Genomic DNA, 20,328 nt, shown 5'->3' with positions numbered 1-20,328 from the left:
TGCCTCCACTAAGAGGGAACACAAAACCACATAAGCCAGGTAACAAAACAGCATGATGAAACAACTGTGGTCAGAGATTGCCCTTATTTATGGGCCTGGGCCCAGTTTCCCAAAAGCATATTTAGGCTAAATTAAATTGTTCGAATTTAGCCTTAAAATGTTTTTGGGAAACCAGGCCCAATCTCAAACAGACAGTAGGCTCATCTCTCCGCCATGGCTCTATTAGCTCGGTCTGGCTATTTACAGTTTATCTGGCCTCATCTCAGCCTTCACAAAGGAGGGAGAGGAGGAGTAATGAAAAGGAATGTCAGTCGTTGTATTTGTCATGGTATTGCTGTAAAGGGGAGAGTGGATGTTGGGCCTGGGGTGGTGGTGGGGGGGGGGTTATTGTACAGGAGCATCAGTCACATTTAGGGGGGGGCTTGGTTATTTGTTATTTGTCTGGGGGGGGGGGGGTGATGGATGACAAACCCTCCCCCTTTCTCCAGCCCTCCGCTCTACAGGCCACTCCACTGAGTCCAGTGTGGGATGTGACCTCATCCTCTCTCCTCTCCTCCTCAGTCACATAAAACCCCAGGGCTCATTTTCCACGTCAAAGATTCTTCACCTACTTGATGGACGAGGAACTGGAGGCGGACTCTCTGCGTTTATGCTGGAATGACAAAGAATGCACCGAACGCTGTCAGCCATTGGTCCAGAACATATCTGCATAATTTCACATGCAACTATGACAGTGCCCATTGGAACACTGCCTAAATGTATTCTCTTTGACAAGTTCTATTCAGCCAACTCCTATTAGACAGCCGGGCTGTATTCATTAGGGTACACTATATCAAAACATATAGCGGCGGACAACGAAAACAGGCATTCCTCATAGGACAAGCTCCGGTCGTCCCTCATTTATATCCATTTTATTCCATATGGTGCCTAATGAAAACAACCAAGGTTTGTGTGCGTGGGGTGGGTTAAAAGACTTGAGTTGGGGGTGAGTGGGGCTCCCACCACATCAATGATCTGCTCCTTGGCCTCCCCATTGATGTCATCGGGGCCGGACACCTACAGACCACCCAGTCCTCCTCCCCCTGGGGGCCTGACAGGGCCCACCCTTCCTTCAGCCTTCAGCAGCAGGGCCTTGAAGAAGTGGCGGAGCATCTGTTGTTCGTACTCAGATACCATGAGCCTGCTTCAGCTCCTAGACCAGCACCATGCCAATGAGCAGCTCGTTGGACATCTGGACTATGTCCTCTGTGGGCATGGGGTTCAGGTCTACGCAGAGAGAACAGAGTAGGGAAAGATGGAGTTAGAAACACGCAGGACGTATTTGAGGCCCTGATTTAGGTTGTGTGAAACCGTAATGCATTGTCAGTAACCAAATTGTTTGCCTGGTTTTACTATTCCTACATGGATATGCAAACTCAATCAAGGCGTAGTCACTCCACTACCTGGTAAGAGTGCGTTGGTATTTTTGGGATGGTCTCTCTGACAATTTTTTTGTCAATACTTTCTGAGGTCTGTTTTCTCTATTCAGGTTGGTGTGGTAGATGTGATTTCTATCGCTTGTGTGAGATAGTGCCTTGGATTGCTTTCCGTATCATTTAGTCCTAGGATACGGTGGTGGTAGGTGGTATGGCTAGCTGCGCAATCACCCACTTCCCGCTCCGTCACAAACTCCTCAATGGCCTTGATCTTCTTCTGGCCTACAGAGCTCGGCAGTTTCATCTGTAACACACACACACACACAATAAGTCGGGGATGTCAGGAATATGGGGATAAACTGACAGATTATCCGAGGAGAACTCCACTCCTTTAGCCCTAATGCATTTTGCATAGAGAGTAACGTCTCCCCATCAGTCTTTCAGACGAATAAGCTCCCTCTGCTGCTACGTCTTACAGATATTAGTGCGCCACTAGCGGCATAAATCATGGTTTTTGCTAATGAGAGCTAGGACTGTGTTCCGCCTCCCAAATGGCACCCTGTTCCCTATAAAGTGCACCGCTTTTGACCAGAATCCTATGGGCCCTGGTCAAAAGTAGTGCACTACATAGGAAATAGGGTACCATTTGGGACTTAGAGCCAGGCCTAACATGCTCCAGCCACTCTCAGCATACATCACAAGCTATGAGACCATGCATGCTAGACCGGTGACTTAAAGTAAAATAAATGGATATTTTGGACCCTTGTAAAAATGGAACGTTGGTGGAGAGTTTTCCAAAACCATCTCAAATTGATTGGTTCAGACGAGTGCTTTATATTGGCCTTTTGTAAAGTTGAGGTCCTAGGATGATATTTTTGGAGGGGAACAATCTAAGCAAAAACCCATATGCTGTTCCTATATACAAATCATATGCAACTGATCGTTTTAGTGAATGGCCATGCTTACCCTCTGACTGCGCAGTGAGACTCCAGCTGATTTGAAGTCGGGGAATATGATGCCTGCTATCTCAGGAACAGCTTGTTGTGGACAGACGGAGACAGTAGAGAGGTGAGCAAGACAGACTTAGTCACTTTTTTTAAAAGCAGGGTGGCATCAGGGTCCTTTTAAATGCAAAACACACTTGAAATCGTAACCACACAAAAAAAATATTGATAGGAGTTGAGAATTGCACGGGGCCTATTGGAGGGCAAGGTGGAGCCCTTCACCATATTTCTCACAACTATCAAGATACTCTCAGATCTCTCTCCTGCAGGACCTGGGCTTTCTTCTCACGCTCCTTTTTCCTGCTCTCAATCATCTGCAGCTCCTGCATCAGATACTCCTCTTCTTCCACCTGCAGGGCAAAACGGGGAAGTGCAACGTGAGTGCTGGGTAATGTTCATCAGGACAAAAATTACCTGAAACAGGGAGGTACTGTCTGAACTTTTCCGTTGCAAAACGTTTTGCCCTAATGAATACGACCCTGGACTATAACACAGCATAAAATGTTGGATCCAAACTGGGGAATAAGCTGCACCTTCAAAACACTAACAGTGGAATTGTCTTAATAATAATAGATTCATTTTGAATAGCGCTTTTCATACAGAACCTCACAAAAAAATATCATTAAAAACAAAATCTGCCAGCCAGATGGCAGTTCATGGGATATGGTCCTCCACAGCTGGATGATGATGCAGTTCATTAAAGGAGTAGGTTAAGTGGAGGTGGTGTCGAGGGTCCAGCCAAGGAGGGAAAACATGTCAGACTTGAGCATATCCTTAGGCACCCCTGTCTCTAAAGTTGTATCAATCACATTGATCTATAAAGCCCTTTTTTACATCAGCCGATGTCACAAAGGGCTGTACAGAAACCCAGCCTAAAACCCCAAACAGCAAGCAATGCAGATGTAGAAGCACGGTCGCTAGGAAAAACTCCCTAGAAAGGCCCGAACCTAGGAAGAAACCTAGAGAGGAACCAGGCTCTGAGGCGTGGCCAGTCCTCTTCTGGCTGTGCCGGGTGGAGATTACAACAGAACATGGCCAAGATGTTCAAACGTTCATAGATGACCAGCAGGGTCAGATAATAATAGTCAATGGTTGTAGAGGGTGCAACAGGTCAGCACCTCAGGAGTAAATGTCAGTTGGCTTTTCATAGACGATCATTCAGATTTAGAGACAGCAGGTGCGGTAGAGAGAGAGTCCAAAACAGAAGGTCCGGGACAAGGTAGCACGTCCAGTTCACAGCTACTCCTACTGCGGTTTCCTGCAACTCTCGTGACGCGCAACAAATATGTAGATCTTGGGCTCTGTCCATGTTGCAGCCCGGACCTTGCTCAGCGTGCACAAATGTAGTAGTAACGCTCCTTCAGGTAATCCGTTGAATCTTTCTGAAAGCACAAATTCAAGGAATGTTTACGGGATGTCTATTATAATGGAAAGACATTGTATTTCATGAAGTATCACTTGCTTTTAAAAATGCCAATATTCAAATTGAAATGACTCCTGACTTCCTGACTGCAATGTGATTTGTGGATTCAAATGAAGTATTTAAAGTGTGTTTAGGAGCGGTAGTGGACGACGATGAAACACAGGTCAAACAGTTGGTCTGTCTCTGCTTTGGTACAGCCGTCGTCATGGAAATACATCTGATACTCCTGCTCCGGGTACACTGGCACCTGCACTGCCTAGAGATGGGGAGGGGGGGGGGGGAGAAACAGGGGGAAAGCGGGAGAGAGACAGACACAGGGGGAGAGGAAAAGAGAGAGATGGGGGAGACAAGTGTGTGCCTTTCCAAATCATGTCCAATCAATTGAATTTCAAGGATGATCAATGGAAACAGAATGCACCTGACCTTCATTTTGAGTCTCATGGCAAAGGGTGTTTTTTGCAAATATTTTTTAAAACCTGTTTTAGCATTGTCATATTGTGGTATTGTGTGTAGATTGATGAGGAAAATGTGTTATTTAATCAATTTTAGAATAAGGCTAGACTGTAACAAAATGTGGAAAAAGTCAAGGGTTCTGGATACTTTCTGAATATACTGTGTGTTACATTTCATATGGTATGTATTAATTTGTCCATCATCCATTTTGTATGATATGATATGTTCTGTAGAGCTAGTGCTTTCTCCTTTTGTTCTTTTGACACACATCCCACTGGGCACACACTGGTTGAAACAACATTGTTTCCACGTCACTTCATTGAAATTACGTTAAATCAACGTGGAATAGATGTTGAATTGACATCTGTGCCCAGTGGGATGAAATCAAAATCATACTACTCCTGGTCACTCTGACTCCACTTCTCCCAATGGGTCCTTCACCATCTTTGTGACTGCAAAAACAAGTTTCCCAAAAAAACATTCTTGCTCATGAATCACACTCCAACAGGGAATGAGGCATTAACACACTGAGGATTATCTTGATTTACAACTTTTAGCTCCATTATTAGGTGTTACAGTATTACACACATTTTCTCCAGCCGCACTCGCGCCGACAGAATCAAACAGTCCTTCTGCCATTGGTCCGACCTAATTAGCGTTGTCAGGGCGGAGGTAGGACCATCTCATCCTTGTATACAGTATCTGTGAACAAGCTTCCATTCAGTATTCTTCTTTGCCATATAACACATTAGATCTGGTAAAAGATAATACAAACAAAAACATGCTTTTTCCCCCCATCATCTTTGAAATACAAGAGAAAGGCCAGACTTTCATATAGGAGTCTAGGTGTCACTTAGATTTTGGCCACTAGATGGCAGCAGTGTGTCTAAAGTTTCAGACTGATCCAGTGAAGAATTACATTACTGCCCAAATTGTTGTTTACACAATCCAGGAATGTCATACATGATGGATCATTAGCTTATACACTAACTTTCACACAGCTAGATGGCCGGGCATGGTGGGTGTGGAGCCAGAGTCAGCAGTGGGGTCAAACTATAGACCCCAGTTCCTACATTTGAACATTAAAATTGATTATATCAAACTACACTATGCTACATTGTATCTCTGGGACCCGCAGGACGACAAATCAGAGCAAGATTAAAGTATATTATTTACCTTCAGAGGTGAATGTATCAAACCAGTTACCATGATAAAAGTTTTTTGTTGTTGTGCACTCTCCTCAAACAATAGCATGTTTTTTTTCTCACTGTAATAGCTACTGTTAATTGGATACTGCAGTTAGATTAACACGTATTTAAGCTTTCTGCCAATATAAGACATCTCTATGTCCCAGAAAGTTGGCTGTTGTAAACAATGTCATTCTAGTCATATTAGCGTACGTTAGCAACAACCGTTTCAGTTTAGGGACACCCATGCCGTAGAGGATAATGCACCGCCCCATGCAGGAAGAATCTGTACACAATTCCTGGAAGCTTGGGCAAGTTGCTGCGGGGGGGTGCAGAGCTGTTGGCCGGGGTAGGGGTAGCCAGGTGGAAAGCATGGCCAGCCGTAGAAAAATGCTTGTTGAAATTCTCGACTATAGTAGATTTATCGATGGTGACCGTGTTTCTTATCCTCAGCGTAGTGGGCAGCTGGGAGGAGGTGCTCTTATTCTTCGGAATTTGTGCTACAGGATGCAAATTTCTGTTTGAAAAAATATAGCATTTGCTTTCCTAACTGACTGTATATATTGTTTCCTAACTTCCCTGAAAAGTTGAATATCGTGGGGGCTATTCGATGCTAATGCAGTACGTCACAGGATGTTTTTGTGCTGGACAAGGCAGTCAAGTCTGGAGTGAACCAAGGGCAATATCTGTTCTTAGTTCTACATGCTTATTTAAGATGGTGAGGAATGAGCAAGTTTAAGAATAACCAGGCATCCTCTACTGACGGGATGAGGTCAATATCCTTCCAGGATACCCGGGCCAGGTCGATTAGAAAGGCCTGCTCGCTGAAGTGTTTTAGGGAGTGTTTGACAGTGATGAGGGGTGGTCGTTTGACGCATTACAGAAGCAGGCAATGAGGCAGTGATCGCTGAGATCCTGGTTGAAGACATCAGAGGTGGATTTAGAGGGCAGGTTGGTCAGGATGATATCTATGATGGTGCCCGTGTATACGGATATAAGGTTGTATCTGGTAGGTTCCTTGATAATTTGTGTGAGATTGAGGGCATCTAGTTTAGATTGTAGGACGGCCGGGATGTTAAGCATATCCCAGTTCAGGTCACCTATCAGTGCGAACTCTGAAGACAAATGGGCGGCAATCAATTCACATATGGTGTCCAGGGCACGGTTGGGGGCTGAGGGGGGTCTATAACAAGCGGCAACAGTGAAAGACTTATTTCTGGAAAGGTGGATTTTTAAAAGTAGAAGCTCGAACTGTTTGGCACAGACCTGGATTGCATTACAGCAACTCTGCCCCTTTGGCAGTTCTATCTTGGTGGAAAATATTGTAGTTGGGGATGGAAATTTCAGAATTTTTGGTGGCCTTCCTAAACCAGGATTCAGACACGGCTAGGACGTCAGAGTTGGCAGAGTGTGCTAAAGCAGTGAATAAAACAAACTTAGGGAGGAGGCTTCTGATATTAACATGCATGAAACCAAGGCTTTTATGGTTACAGAAGTCAATAAATGAGAGCACCTGAGGAATAGGTGTGGTACTTGGGGCTACAGGGCCTGGGTTAACCTCTACATCACCAGAGGAACAGAGGAGGAGTAGGATAAGGGTACAGCTAAAGGCTATAAGAACTGGTCATCTAGTGCATTGGGAACAGAGAATAAAAGGAGCAGATTTCTGGGCGTGGTAGAATAGATTCAGGACATAATGTACAGACAAGGGTATGGTAGGATATTAGTACAGCGGAGGTAATCCTAGGGATTGAGTGACGATGAGAGGTTTCGTCTCTGGGGGCACCAGTTAAGCCAGGTGAGGTCTCCGCATGTGTGTGGGGTGGGACAAAAGAGTGAAAAAATAAGAAGAACTAGCCGAGACAGCAGTAGACGAGGCATGTTGACATATTGACAATGTTAAGACTGCACAAGAGTTAAGTAACCATCTGTCTTATGTAACCATACCAAACACAACATATCTTACTAATTTCTGTTTCAGTTACGTTTACTATGTTACATCTAGTCTATGAGACCAGAATGTCCTGGAACTTTGTTAACATTGTGGGAGGCAACCAGTGATGTACCAAATATTATAATTAACCCCTTTCATCTGTGTATATACATGATTGTAGGCAATGACGTATGCCTAGGGAGAATGTGACAATAACATCCTTTTTGGTCTGTAGGTGCCCAACATAACATGTGGTGGTGGGTTGGACACAGCCACTCACATAGATATCGAGTTCTATAGAGCCTGTCTGCAGTCCTGATTTCTGTAACTGTGAGCTAATCTGTGTAATATTGGCTTAAACTAAGAACCAATTGCTTTGCAACACACTGATTAAATCAACGATGTATCCAAGTCTTTTAAATGAAATGACTTTGAACCAACATGGAATAGACATTGAATTGATGTCTGTGCCCAGTGAGATGGTCCTGTTTAATCATAGAGAACAAAGAGACGTATTAACTTCACTAAAACTTTTATTAAAAACAACCATACATAGAAAGTTATTTGTCGTGAACATATGATCATGACCCACATTTTTCAAAGTAACATTAAACAGACATTAGAACGATCAGTGGTGACCTTGCCTGTTTTGCATGTTATTTTGGCATTAATACACATCACGTATCAGTTTGCAAACAATGTAAAAAAATAATAATAATAATAAATATATATATATATATATATATATATATATATATATATAATTGAGTTAATAAAGCTGCATACAAACATGGTTTATTTTTTGTTTTCTTGAGTAAGGCAGCTCCAAAAAGCAGGTGTTTCAGCCTAGCTCAGTGCTTTCTGTGGTGGTGGGGCAAGCCAGTAGAAAATACGGAGCGTTGCACCATGATTGGCTCAGTGTTCTGTCACTCATGGGGACACTATGTTACATTAGAAGTGCCCATACAAGAAGGATCAATGTCATTGGCCACCCATAAAATTACATCAATTTACAGTATATGTACAGTAGCTTTGATTGGACTGCTTTCAAAATCTTAGCTAGCAGTCATCACCATGAAACAAGTCAACAATCTACTGTCAAATCTTTTTAATCCTTGTCATATGAAGAGAAATAATGAAGAGAAATTATAGATAAAATGTATCAGTGCTCATCGGCCATTGGATATAAAAATTACACAACTAATTTGAAATCGCAAATTCAACAATGAGTGGTTTGGAAGGAATCAGTGACAGTGGCTGTGTAGTCCCAAATCTGGGATAAAGGGGCTCTTTTCCACTTTTAAAATGAAAACATTCAACATTGGCCATGCTCTCAATGAAGCATGATTTATGCCGCGCTCAAAACAACCGTTAACTCGGGAACTGCGAAAACTTGACTTTTTTGAGTACAAGACAACTGGGAAATACGGAAAAAACGAGCTCTGACTGGGAAATACGTTTTGAACGGACATCCAACTCCGAATTGTAAATCGGGCACTCTGGCCTCTTTCTAGAGCAACGACCTGAAGATCACTGAAGTCATCATGATTCAACCAGTTCCCAGTTGTCTTGAAAGAACCATAAATCCAGAGACTTTGATCACAAAAGCCCACAAAGGACCACCGTGCCACCTTCCTGTTCAAGTGAGCACAGCACAACAAGGTGAGTCCAAAAATGTCTTGTATGCTGCTGCATAAATGATGTAATATGCCAGGGAGATATGTATACTGTATCTAAGAAAGTAATACTAAGTGTATGTTGTGTAGTAAGCTGTTAGTAGCCCATGTGCCTCACCCGTGCTGCTACATTGCTTGCTGTTTGGGGTTTTAGGCTGGGTTTCTGTATAGCACTTTGTGACATCAGCTGATGTAAAAAGGGCTTTTTAATACATTTGATTGATTGATCATTTGGTCTATTTACCCCTCTTAATTTCGCCTACTGTTCTGACTTGGTGATGCACATGTAGCCTATAACCTGTTTTAGAGAAATGTAATCATCAAATTTTGGAAGAGCTTTCATTGTCTGCTTAAATGCCCCCTTTATTTATCCTACGCTTGACTTGGTGTACAGGGAGAACACTGTAAAAACGGCCCATGTTCTGAATTCTGTCGCTGTACATTTTAAAAGTGCTAAACAAATAGTTATATTGACTATATCCGTCCTAGCTCGCTCATTAACGTCTTAATCGAAATTACGGATTGCCTCTTATCCTCCCCTTATTCCATAGTTTGTACATCTCAATTGTCAGTAGAAACTACATTTGTTTAAGCAAGTCAGCCATATCAGCTGTTTTTTTTTAAAGGCAGTAAATGAGGCTGAAATAACTGTTTCGCTGCCAGACAAAGACGCTGATAGCCATGTGTTGCAGTGGTAAGGTGTTGGGACTGCTGTTGGGACTCTGCTGTTAGGACAGCTTTAAGTTGACACTAACAGTTTGTGGGCACTGTTTGTCACCGTTATAGTGCAATTAATGTATTGTTTAGTGTTGTGGCTTTGCTGGCATGCATCCCATTTATTTGTTTTTTTGCCACACCAAGATTTACATGCTAAAATGAATGAATGATAATGCAGTGTTGCCTGGAAGTGACATTCAGAAGATATTGGATGGGTTAAACAAAACACTTAGGATTACATACATTGCTAAAATTGCTTTGTTAACCTTGGATAATTGAAAAAGAACTACTAACTACCAAGTGATCTTCGTTCACTTTAACTCCTCATATTCCTGTCCCTCTACTTCCTGCTAATTCTCCTTGATCTCAGTGGTGTACACAGGCTGAACCACCACACGGTAGGAGAACTGGTCTGAGTGGCACGGATAGGCCTGGCCCGCAGAGATGTTTGCTGGAATCTGGGCCTGATTGCCGCCATTGCCAATCGTGGATGCAAAATCCTGGACATGGAATACAAACTCCCCTTCACACATCAGGACAACCTTGTTGAGGTAGCGGATGCTGTCCTGATACTCTTGGGGCAACTCCCTGTTATTCTGGGCAGTTAGTGAGACCATCGGCAGCGACGGACAGCGGATGCCGCTGTTTGAGCATTCATGGTTGTGGATAAAGACCCTGGTGTTCCAGTTGAGCTTTTTGAACAGGGAAAAAAAGGCACTGTTGTGCACAGGGCTGTCAAAGTTAGCACTGAGGCTGTTGAGGTTCTGACCTGAGTGGGAATAGTATCCGACGTATCGGAACGTGTTGAGATCCTTTGAGCTGAATGTGAAGCTCCATGGCTTGCCAGTGTAGATCCTGGGTGTGTATTCCACCTTTTTAAGGAGGAGGCCCCCAGCTAGCGTCTGGAAGGGTAGTGCATTGAACTGAAAGCCCTGCAACATGCCGGCATTATAACGCTCTTGTTGGTCCATGTACAGTTCAGACTTGGCTTTGAGGTTGAACAAATCTTCAGCAGCGATCATGGGAAAACGGATGTGGTTCAAAATGGCGACCTGGTCTTCGTGGGTGGACGAGTTACCCTGTTCCAACACCCAGTCCTCCAAACCCTTTAGGAGGAAGGCCTCATCTGGCACTACCACGTCTGAACGGGCTAGAAGGGCCTTTACTGTGCCCAGGGCAAGACCAGTCCAGGCTGGGGAACGGATCAGTGACTCACAGTTCCAGGCAAGGTAGCGCAGACAGTTTTCCTGCAGAACTGTGTCGCCTGTGTGGACTGAGTACTCGTACAGAGAGGTCTGGGTCTGGAAGGAGGCATCATCGGGGAGCAGCCAGGTGAAAAGCCTCCCTGCCGCCTCCTGAAGCTGCTTCAGACCCCAGTCGGACGCCATCTTGTGGATGCACTGGGCAGAGGACATGGTCACGTTAATCTGCCGCGTGTACAGATACCTGAGGAAGATAAAAATATTACAAAAATACATGGATTCTCTGCCACGGCAAACCTTTGCTTTGCAGAACAATATTGTTGATGTAACAGTAACTAGATTAAGGTTTGCTAGCAGGTTGGTGCCGCCTTACCTCAGGAAGTCGGTGACATGTGGCCGGCAGTTGAGGCTGACGTCTAGGTTGAGGTTACTGAGGTTCTCCTCTTGTATGGTGTTTAAGATGGAGGCATTTGGGTCCAGAGTGACAATCAGCTTGTGAACACAGATGGTTTCCACAGCACTATTTGCAACCCGCACCATGATGTCAAAGTCACAGTCGCGTCCACTGTCAAACAGCGCCCCCATGTGGTTACTGAGGCCTGTGTTGTGGTCCAGAGTGTAGACGCGACTGCTATTCCGAGACGATTCTGATCAAACAGAACAAATATTGATTAAGCACATCATATGCTGAATAGCACAAACAGTTGATAAACAAAATATCAGAAATGTATCAAATATTTTCTTCAAATCCAACAGCCATTCATTGTAAACCTCTTTGAACATGTAACAGTTGTAACATCTCTATTAGCATCGCAAAGTGAGCCAGTAACTTCTGCTACTGGATACTTCAATTCTGTCTTTGTGCCTTTCAATTACACTGTGTCTGGTTTCTAGGGCTTCGTGTATCAGTCACTGTGGTCACTGTAGACCTGGATTCAAATATTATTTAGGGTATTTCAATAACTTTCAAAGACAAGGAGTTGAATATTGGAATGCATTTGGAAATACACTTGGAAAGTACTGGTATGAATTTGAAAATACTCATATACACTGACTCAAATACACCCATACATTTCATCAGTTTGGTATTTGAAATCATGTATTTGGAAATAAGTATTTGAAAATACCTTAAAAATAATAGGCTATTTATAGGAAACTATTTGAAAATACTTTCCAATACTTACAATAGAAGTTGATTCCAGCCACATTACTTGAACATACTAAAACAAGTATTTAAATAACAAATAATCAAATACACAAGTACCTTTTTCACAGACCACACCAGCATCCTCAGCATGTTGACAGTCAGTAACCCCCCAGCCTTTGAAGAGACATTGGGACAAGTCTTTCTCTGTCCCCTCACAGTTTAGATCATCCATCCAGATAGGACCAGATCCTAAGGCCGGAATACAAACGTGTCACGGGTCAATGCAAACAAACAGTGCAGACCTCCATTGTATGCTATACACTGAATGTACAAAACATTAGGAACACGTGCACTTTCCATGACATAGACTGACCAGGTGAGTCCAGGTGAACGCTATGATCCCTTATTGATATCACTTCAATCAATGTAGATGAAGGGGAGAAGATAGGTTGAAGAAGGATTTTTAAGCCTTGAGACAATTAAGACTGTGTATGTGTGCCATTCAGAAGGTGAATGGGCAAGACAAAAAATATGGTAGGGGTATGGTAGGTGCCTGGCACACCGGTTTGAGTGTGTCAAGAACTGCAACGCTGCTGGGGTTTTCAAGGTCAACAGTTCACGTGTGTATCAACAATGGTCCACCACTCAACTTGACACAACTGTGGGAAGCATTGGGGTCAACATGGGCCAGCATCCCTGTGGAACGCTTTCGACACATTGTAGAGTCCATGTCACAATGAATTGAGGCTGTTCTGAGGGCAAAAGGAGGTGCTAGTCAGTATTAGGAAGGTGTTCAAATGTTTTGTACACTCAAGTGTACAGTGCCTTGCGAAAGTATTCGGCCCCCTTGAACTTTGCGACCTTTTGCCACATTTCAGGCTTCAAACATAAAGATATAAAACTGTATTGTTTTGTGAAGAATCAACAACAAGTGGGACACAATCATGAAGTGGAACAACATTTATTGGATATTTCAAACTTTTTTAACAAATCAAAAACTGAAAAATTGGGCGTGCAAAATTATTCAGCCCCCTTATTATGTTAATACTTTGTAGCGCCACCTTTTGCTGCGATTACAGCTGTAAGTTGCTTGGGGTATGTCTCTATCAGTTTTGCACATCGTGAGACTGAAATTATTTCCCATTCCTCCTTGCAAAACAGCTCGAGCTCAGTGAGGTTAGATGGAGAGCATTTGTGAACAGCAGTTTTCAGTTCTTTCCACAGATTCTCGATTGGATTCAGGTCTGGACTTTGACTTGGCCATTCTAACACCTGGATATGTTTATTTTTGAACCATTCCATTGTAGATTTTGCTTTATGTTTTGGATCATTGTCTTGTTGGAAGACAAATCTCCGTCCCAGTCTCAGGTCTTTTGCAGACTCCATCAGGTTTTCTTCCAGAATGGTCCTGTATTTGGCTCCATCCATCTTCCCATCAATTTTAACCATCTTCCCTGTCCCTGCATCCCAAACCATGATGCTGCCACCACCATGTTTGACAGTGGGGATGGTGTGTTCAGGGTGATGAGCTGTGTTGCTTTTACGCCAAACATAACGTTTTGCATTGTTGCCAAAAAGTTCAATTTTGGTTTCATCTGACCAGAGCACCTTCTTCCACATGTTTGGTGTGTCTCCCAGGTGGCTTTTAAACTACACTTTTTATGGATATCTTTAAGAAATGGCTTTCTTCTTGCCACTCCTCCATAAAGGCCAGATTTGTGCAATATACGACTGATTGTTGTCCTATGGACAGAGTCTCCCACCTCAGCTGTAGATCTCTGCAGTTCATCCAGAGTGATCATGGGCCTCTTGGCTGCATCTCTGATCAGTCTTCTCCTTGTATGAGCTGAAAGTTTAGAGGGACGCCCAGGTCTTGGTAGATTTGCAGTGGTCTGATACTCCTTCCATTTCAATATTATCGCTTGCACAGTGCTCCTTGGGATGTTTGTATCCAAATCCGGCTTTAAACTTCTTCACAACAGTATCTCGGACCTGCCTGGTGTGTTCCTTGTTCTTCATGATGCTCTCTGCGCTTTTAACGGACCTCTGAGACTATCACAGTGCAGGTGCATTTATACTGAGACTTGATTACACACAGGTGGATTGAATTTATCATCATTAGTCATTTAGGTCAACATTGGATCATTCAGAGATCCTCATGAACTTCTGGAGAGTTTGCTGCACTGAAAGTAAAGGGGCTGAATAATTTTGCACGCCCAATTTTTCAGTTTTTGATTTGTTAAAAAAGTTTGAAATATCCAATAAATGTCGTTCCACTTCATGATTGTGTCCCACTTGTTGTTGATTCTTCACAAAAAAATACAGTTTTATATCTTTATGTTTGAAGCCTGAAATGTGGCAAAAGGTCGCAAAGTTCAAGGGGGCCGAATACTTTCGCAAGGCACTGTATATGGTTCTGAATGGTGAGGTCATACAGATCTAACCTACCTTGTCCGTATGTCCCACCCACCACAGCAGTGAGAGCACCAGGGTAGTTGAGATAGCGACACACCACCTGTGCCTCAGTAATGTCCCAGTTGTCGTCACACACGGTCCCCCACTGTCCATTATAGTAGATCTCCACACGGCCCTCCAGGGCCAGCTCACCCCCCACCAGCCTCATGTTCCCATTCTGTAACCCTGAATGGAAGCATTCGAATACAGTCAGTAAGTCAGTCAAATAGTCCCCCAAAAGAACTGATAAATCTGGACAGTGGAAAATCTCTATTGAAATAGCTTTTCAGTCCAAGCCTAGGCTTAACCTGTCTCCGGGAAATGAATTGCACTTGGAAAACCAGTTTTAAGGGTTTACAGCTGCAGAGGATGACCACTGCATGAACTCACCCACAGACAAGCTGACCATGAGCAGAAGGACACAGGAAATTAGGCAATACTCCCCTGACATGTTTCTAGCCAGGCTCCAGGTGATAAGTATCTGAAAAACATGGGTAAGGAAGAATGTTGAGATATAAAAGTGATTAGAATACAGAATATAAAATAATAAAATACAATTTTATTGCCCATCATTAAGACCAGAAATGTCTTGACTTTCCCTAAGCCCCCCCGCCCTGAGATTCAGACGCACAAACTACGGATGTTAACGGTTAACCTAGCTGTCGAAAATACATCATGCTATCAATCTATGGGCATCTTATTTATCACACGCGCAGAGCATACAGAGCCTAGTTTGAAGAGTAGAATATCCTGTCACCTGCCAGAGAGAGTAGGTCCTCAATGGAGTGAAAGGTGCTTTTGTAAACCCAGTCGTTGCGCAATAAATAACAACTCTAAATACAATCCCGTGTTAAAAACTTTGACGGCCACGATTAAAATGAACTATTTTTATTTCTCAACCTCAACTCGTACTTAAAGCGCGCCTCCCATTTGCCATTCCAGTGCATAGGCTATAGTCAACCGTAGGCAGGCTATCAGCGTGTAACCCACCACTTGGCAATGTGAGCTTGAGGCAGGAATTGTCTGAAAGCTTCACTTAAAATAATGAGGCATGTCTTACCTTGCTTTAAAGTAGCCTTGAGAAAATCCATCCATAGAAACGAGGCGGCAATTATTTTATAAAGACTTCCTGCTGCCATTAAACAGCCTTTCTCTCCTGTTCTATTGGTTTTCATATCAACTTTCTTCATTGTTCAGAAGCCGAAGGCACAATCCTAGTTGTTGTTATAGATTCCCCCCCTTTCTAAGTTTCTAACAGAGATTTCCATCTGTCACATATGGAACCGCTCGCATTAGGTGCGATGTTTTGAACTGTGTTTCCCAGCGAATTCCATTTTTGCAAAGGTTTGAAAATTCCTTTTTTATTAATTACTTCATTACAGGAGTTGCATGTTCAATAATAGGCTATAGCATTTTGACTGAAAGGCGATAGGCTTGCTATTGTTGCATATTTCCATTAAGCTCTTAATGAAAAATGTCCGGTCCTTATATGCATCGAGCCCTGCCGATTGGCTGACAGCCGTGGTATATAAGACCGTATACCACGGGTATGACAAAACATGTATTTTTACTGTTCTAATTACATTGGTAAACAGTTTATAATAGCAATAAGGCACCTCTGGGTTTTGTGATTTATGGCCAATATACCACGGCTAAGGCCTGTGTCAGGGCACTCCGCGTTGTGTCGTGCAGAAGAACAGCCCTTAGCTGTGGTATATTGGCCATATACCACACCTCCTCAGGCCTTATTTAAGTGATAATGCTCTCAAAGCCGGTGTTTGGAGGATATATTGGCATGGGTGTTGTTAGGCCCGAAACGAAGTCGAGGGCAGGCAAACCGTGCCAATATATCCTCCAAACACCGGCTTCGAGGGCATTATCACTTTTATACAACGGATTACCAACATATTCAAATAATGATTGACATATTTTAATAAAATGTTATTTTGATGAATTTATTCATACTATTTCATCCTTCCACAAGATATAGTCCCAAAACAAATCGAGTGTTGCTACCTAAGCCAGCTGGTCGTTCTTTCTATTGGTTAGGTTGCCAGAGATGGGACCCAGTTGTTCAGTCTTTTTGTTCTGTATCTTTGGACGTTTTATTCTGCATCTTTGGACGTGACCCAGTCATTCGTTCTAAATGTTCCGTTGCCATACTGGCTGGCAACGTTCTTATCCCTTGCTTGCTAGCTAGCCAACTACGGCTAACTTTCAATCACGTCAAACAGTGCAGACAGAATAACAACAGTACCTGCATTTGTTTAAGCTGTTTTCTAGTGACATTTGGATACATCCATAACAATGGCCTAATGAGGCACGATTTCACCTGGCATAGAAAATGTGCTCTCGCGTTATGGACACTGTTGCTCAGAGGAGCTAGCTATCAACACAGCTAACAGAATAACCTCAAACTGAAACTGCAAACTAGCTGCCCTTCATTCCTTTCACCGTTTTTCAATTGACATTTCTTTGTATATATTGGTAAAAATGATGCCAGCTGATTCATGATTTCGACTGTGTGAGAAACGCTGCCTGCCTCTCTCGTCTCGACTCCCGACCCCTACACGTTCATTACTATGGGCCAGCTGGAGATCGAATTTGAATATTGAAACAATGTTGCATATGTCGGAGACAGACAGTTTATACTGTTTATACAAATCTTTATACAAGGTTTATACAAATCTCCACTGTTGAAAACTAAATGTTAGTCTAAAATAAATGTGAGATCATGTATAGATGCTTTTTATAGTGGAGATCAAGTTTATAACTTCCCTGCCTAGGCTGATGAGACAGTGGATTGTGCAGTCAGATGGAACAGAGTAATAGGAATATTAACGTCATAGATTTACCCAGTGGTAACTTGTGGAATAGACATCAACAGCATCCTCCCAGACCCACTCCAATTCGCATTCCGCCCCAATAGATCCACAGATGACGCAATCTCAATCACACTCCACACTGCCTTTTGCCACCTGTACAAAAGGAACACCTATGTGGGAATGCTGTTCATTGACTACAGCTCAGCGTTCAACACCATTGTGCCCACAAAGCTCATCATTAAGCTAAGGACTCTGGGACTAAACACTTCCTTCTGCAACTGGATCCTGGACTTCCTGACGGGCCACTCCCAGCTGGTAAGAGTATGCAACAACACATCTGCCACGCTGATCCTTAACTCTGGGGCCCCTCAGGGGTGTGTACTTAGTCCCCTCCTGTACTCCCTGTTCACCCACGACAACGTGGCCAAACACGACTCCAACACCATCATTAAGTTTGCTGACGACACAACAGTGGTAGGCCTGATCATCAACAACGATGAGAAGGTCTATAGGGAGGTCAGAGAATTTGCAGTGCGTTGCCAGGACAACAACCTCTCCCTCAACATGAGCAAGACAAGGGAGCTGATCTTGGACTACAGGAAAAGACTGGCCGAACATGCCCCCATTAACATCGACGGGGCTGTAGTGGAAAGGATCAAGAGTTTTAAGTTTCTTGGTGTCCACATCACCAACGAACTATCATGATCCAAACATACCAAGACAGTCGTGATGAGGGCATGACAAAACCTTTTCCCCCCTCAGGAGACTGAAAAGATTTGGCATGGGTCCCCAGATCCTCAAAAGGTTCTACAGCTGCTCCATCGAGAGCATCCTGACCGGTTGCATCACCGCCTGGTATTTCAACTGCTCGGCATCTGACCTTAAGGCGCTACAAAGGGTAGTGCGTTTCGCCCAGTACATTGCTGGAGCCAAACTTCCCGCCATCCAGGGCCAATATAATAGCTGGTGTCAGAGGAAAGCCCATAAAATTGTTAGAGACTCCAGTCACCCAAGTTATAGCCTGTTTTCTCTGCTACCGTACGGAAGCGGTACCAGAGTGCCAAGTCTAGGACCAAAAGGCTCCTCAACAGCTTCTACCCTCAAGCCACAAGACTGCTGAACAATTAATAAAATCGCCACCGGACAATTTACATTGATTCCCCCCCCCCCCTCCTCCTTCTGTACATTACTGCTACTCGTTGTTTATTATCTATGCATAGTCACTTCACCCCTGCCTACATGTACAAAATACCTCAACTAACATGTACCCCGCACACTGACTCTTGTACCTGTACCCCTTGTATATAGCCTCGTTATTGTTATTCTTATTGTGTTACTTTTTATTATTATTCTTACTTTAGTCTATTTGGTAAATATTTTCTTAACTTTAGAACTGCACTGTTGGTTCAGGGCTTGTAAGTAAGCATTTCACGGTAAGTTCTACACTTGTATTCGGCGCCAGTGACAAATAAAGTTTGATTTTATTTGACTTTTAACCAATCAGCATTCGGGATTAGACCGCCCCGTAGTATAACGCTTAAACATTGTATCAGAGAGGAAGAGGCGAAGCGAGAGGTTTCGCTCTCGCCTAAATCTGTCCAGAACAAGCCCAATGCGTTTCTATGTCTCCTGCCTTCCAGTGGTGGGACGACTACCATTGTTCGGGCAGAGAAATATGTATCTCGTCATTATATACAGATCTCTGATAGTATTTTCTGTTGGTAACATAATTTTACTGTTTGGAAAAAAAGTAGCCATTTGTTAACCGGTAAATGTTTTATATTTGTTTTACCTTTATTTAACTAGGCAAGTCAGTTAAGAACAAATTCTTATTTTCAATGACGGCCGAGGAACAGTGGGTTGACTGCCTTGTTCAGGGGCAGAACGAAAGATGTTTTATCTTGTCGATCTTGCAACCTTTCGGTTACTAGTCCAACGCTCTAACCACTAGGCTACCTGCCACCCGTTGGCAGGTAGCCTAGTTGGCACCAGAATTGACCGAAATGTGCATTCCTAAACACACACTAAAGGAACATATTGTGCAACATTTCCAAAAACATCCAGCAATCAAATAAATGACAGACTGAAATGCACACTAAAAATATAATAAAGCCATTGCAGAGGTATACATTACTTCACATATAAAATCAGAACTACTACTACAATCTTAAAAAGACAGACAATTTACACTGTAGATTGTTACGATAGTTAACCACTGAGAGCAACCTATAGTCTCCGTCTCTCTTCATCATTGATTTTGCTTGATCACTTATTTTAATTGTTCCCTCCAGTATTATTCACTTTTTGTATTTCAGTCACATTAAATCATTGTACATTCAAATGTTAAAAATAATCATACTTTACCAATTGCCTCGCAGTTAAGATTCTGGTACCTCTAAATAAATACCCCCGTTGGAGTTGATAATCACTTTTTCTACATAATCCCCTCCCTGCTCGAAACTCGAGGGCTGGCCAAATCCATGAGTTTCGTTTCTTCAGAATGCTCAAATGACATTGAATAGGATATGCATGCATTGCTAGTCCTAGACTGCTACATGGGACGACGCAACCTATTCAATATGCAGCGTCCTATGTAGGTCAAGCTGGCTATGATTATGCCATGTGTTTCGCAAATGTGTTCATGGCCAAGCACGCTGGATTCCCAAAATTGCATTGCCACGAACGCTGGGTTTTAAACGTGTTATTACATATCCCGTACATTACTGTGTGGGAATGGGAAGACCCCCCCCCCCCATTCCGGATTAGCTAGCTAAGCAGTTGAATCAAACAACTTGAAAAGCTGTGGCCACTTTATATCATCTAATTTACTCATGTTAGCTAGCTGCCTGGCTAGCTACATATCCACATCAGAACTCCTTTGCCCTTGCTGTT

The 20,328-nt window shown here is 43.1% G+C and overlaps 1 protein-coding gene and 1 pseudogene across 2 annotated transcripts; both read right to left on the bottom strand.

Moving 5' to 3' along the window:
- Positions 1–240: 240 nt before the first annotated feature.
- On the bottom strand, positions 241–4,739 carry LOC109902939 (DNA methyltransferase 1-associated protein 1-like; annotated as a pseudogene).
- Positions 4,740–7,930: 3,191 nt separating this feature from the next.
- Positions 7,931–20,047, bottom strand: LOC109902287 (galectin-3-binding protein B). Of its 2 annotated transcripts, none has more exons than XM_020498533.2 (6): positions 19,801–20,047; positions 15,002–15,092; positions 14,606–14,797; positions 12,275–12,406; positions 11,384–11,657; positions 7,931–11,254 (listed from the first exon to the last, which is right to left on the bottom strand). In XM_020498533.2, exons 1-6 carry the CDS (start codon positions 19,969–19,971, stop codon positions 10,159–10,161), a joined length of 1,956 nt encoding a protein of 651 aa, XP_020354122.1. In that variant the 5' UTR covers positions 19,972–20,047; the 3' UTR covers positions 7,931–10,158. The 2 variants fall into 2 exon arrangements, with proteins under 2 accessions (XP_020354122.1, XP_020354123.1); XM_020498534.2 differs by lacking the exon at positions 19,801–20,047 and adding an exon at positions 17,467–17,507.
- Positions 20,048–20,328: the final 281 nt, after the last annotated feature.

The sequence above is a fragment of the Oncorhynchus kisutch genome, linkage group LG13 (genome assembly GCF_002021735.2).
Source record: "Oncorhynchus kisutch isolate 150728-3 linkage group LG13, Okis_V2, whole genome shotgun sequence".
Taxonomy (NCBI): Eukaryota; Metazoa; Chordata; class Actinopteri; order Salmoniformes; family Salmonidae; genus Oncorhynchus; species Oncorhynchus kisutch.
This window is presented reverse-complemented; position numbering and strand designations above follow the sequence as displayed.

Coding starts and splice junctions, on each gene's coding strand:
- LOC109902287 (XM_020498533.2), bottom strand. CDS start 19,971: ATGCATGCATATCCTATTCAATGTCATTTGAGCATTCTGAAGAAACGA. Junction 14,798..15,001: donor CATGGTCAGCTTGTCTGTGG/GTGAGTTCATGC, acceptor GCTTCCATTCAG/GGTTACAGAATGGGAACATG. Junction 11,658..12,274: donor TGGTGTGGTCTGTGAAAAAG/GTACTTGTGTAT, acceptor CTGTTTGATCAG/AATCGTCTCGGAATAGCAGT.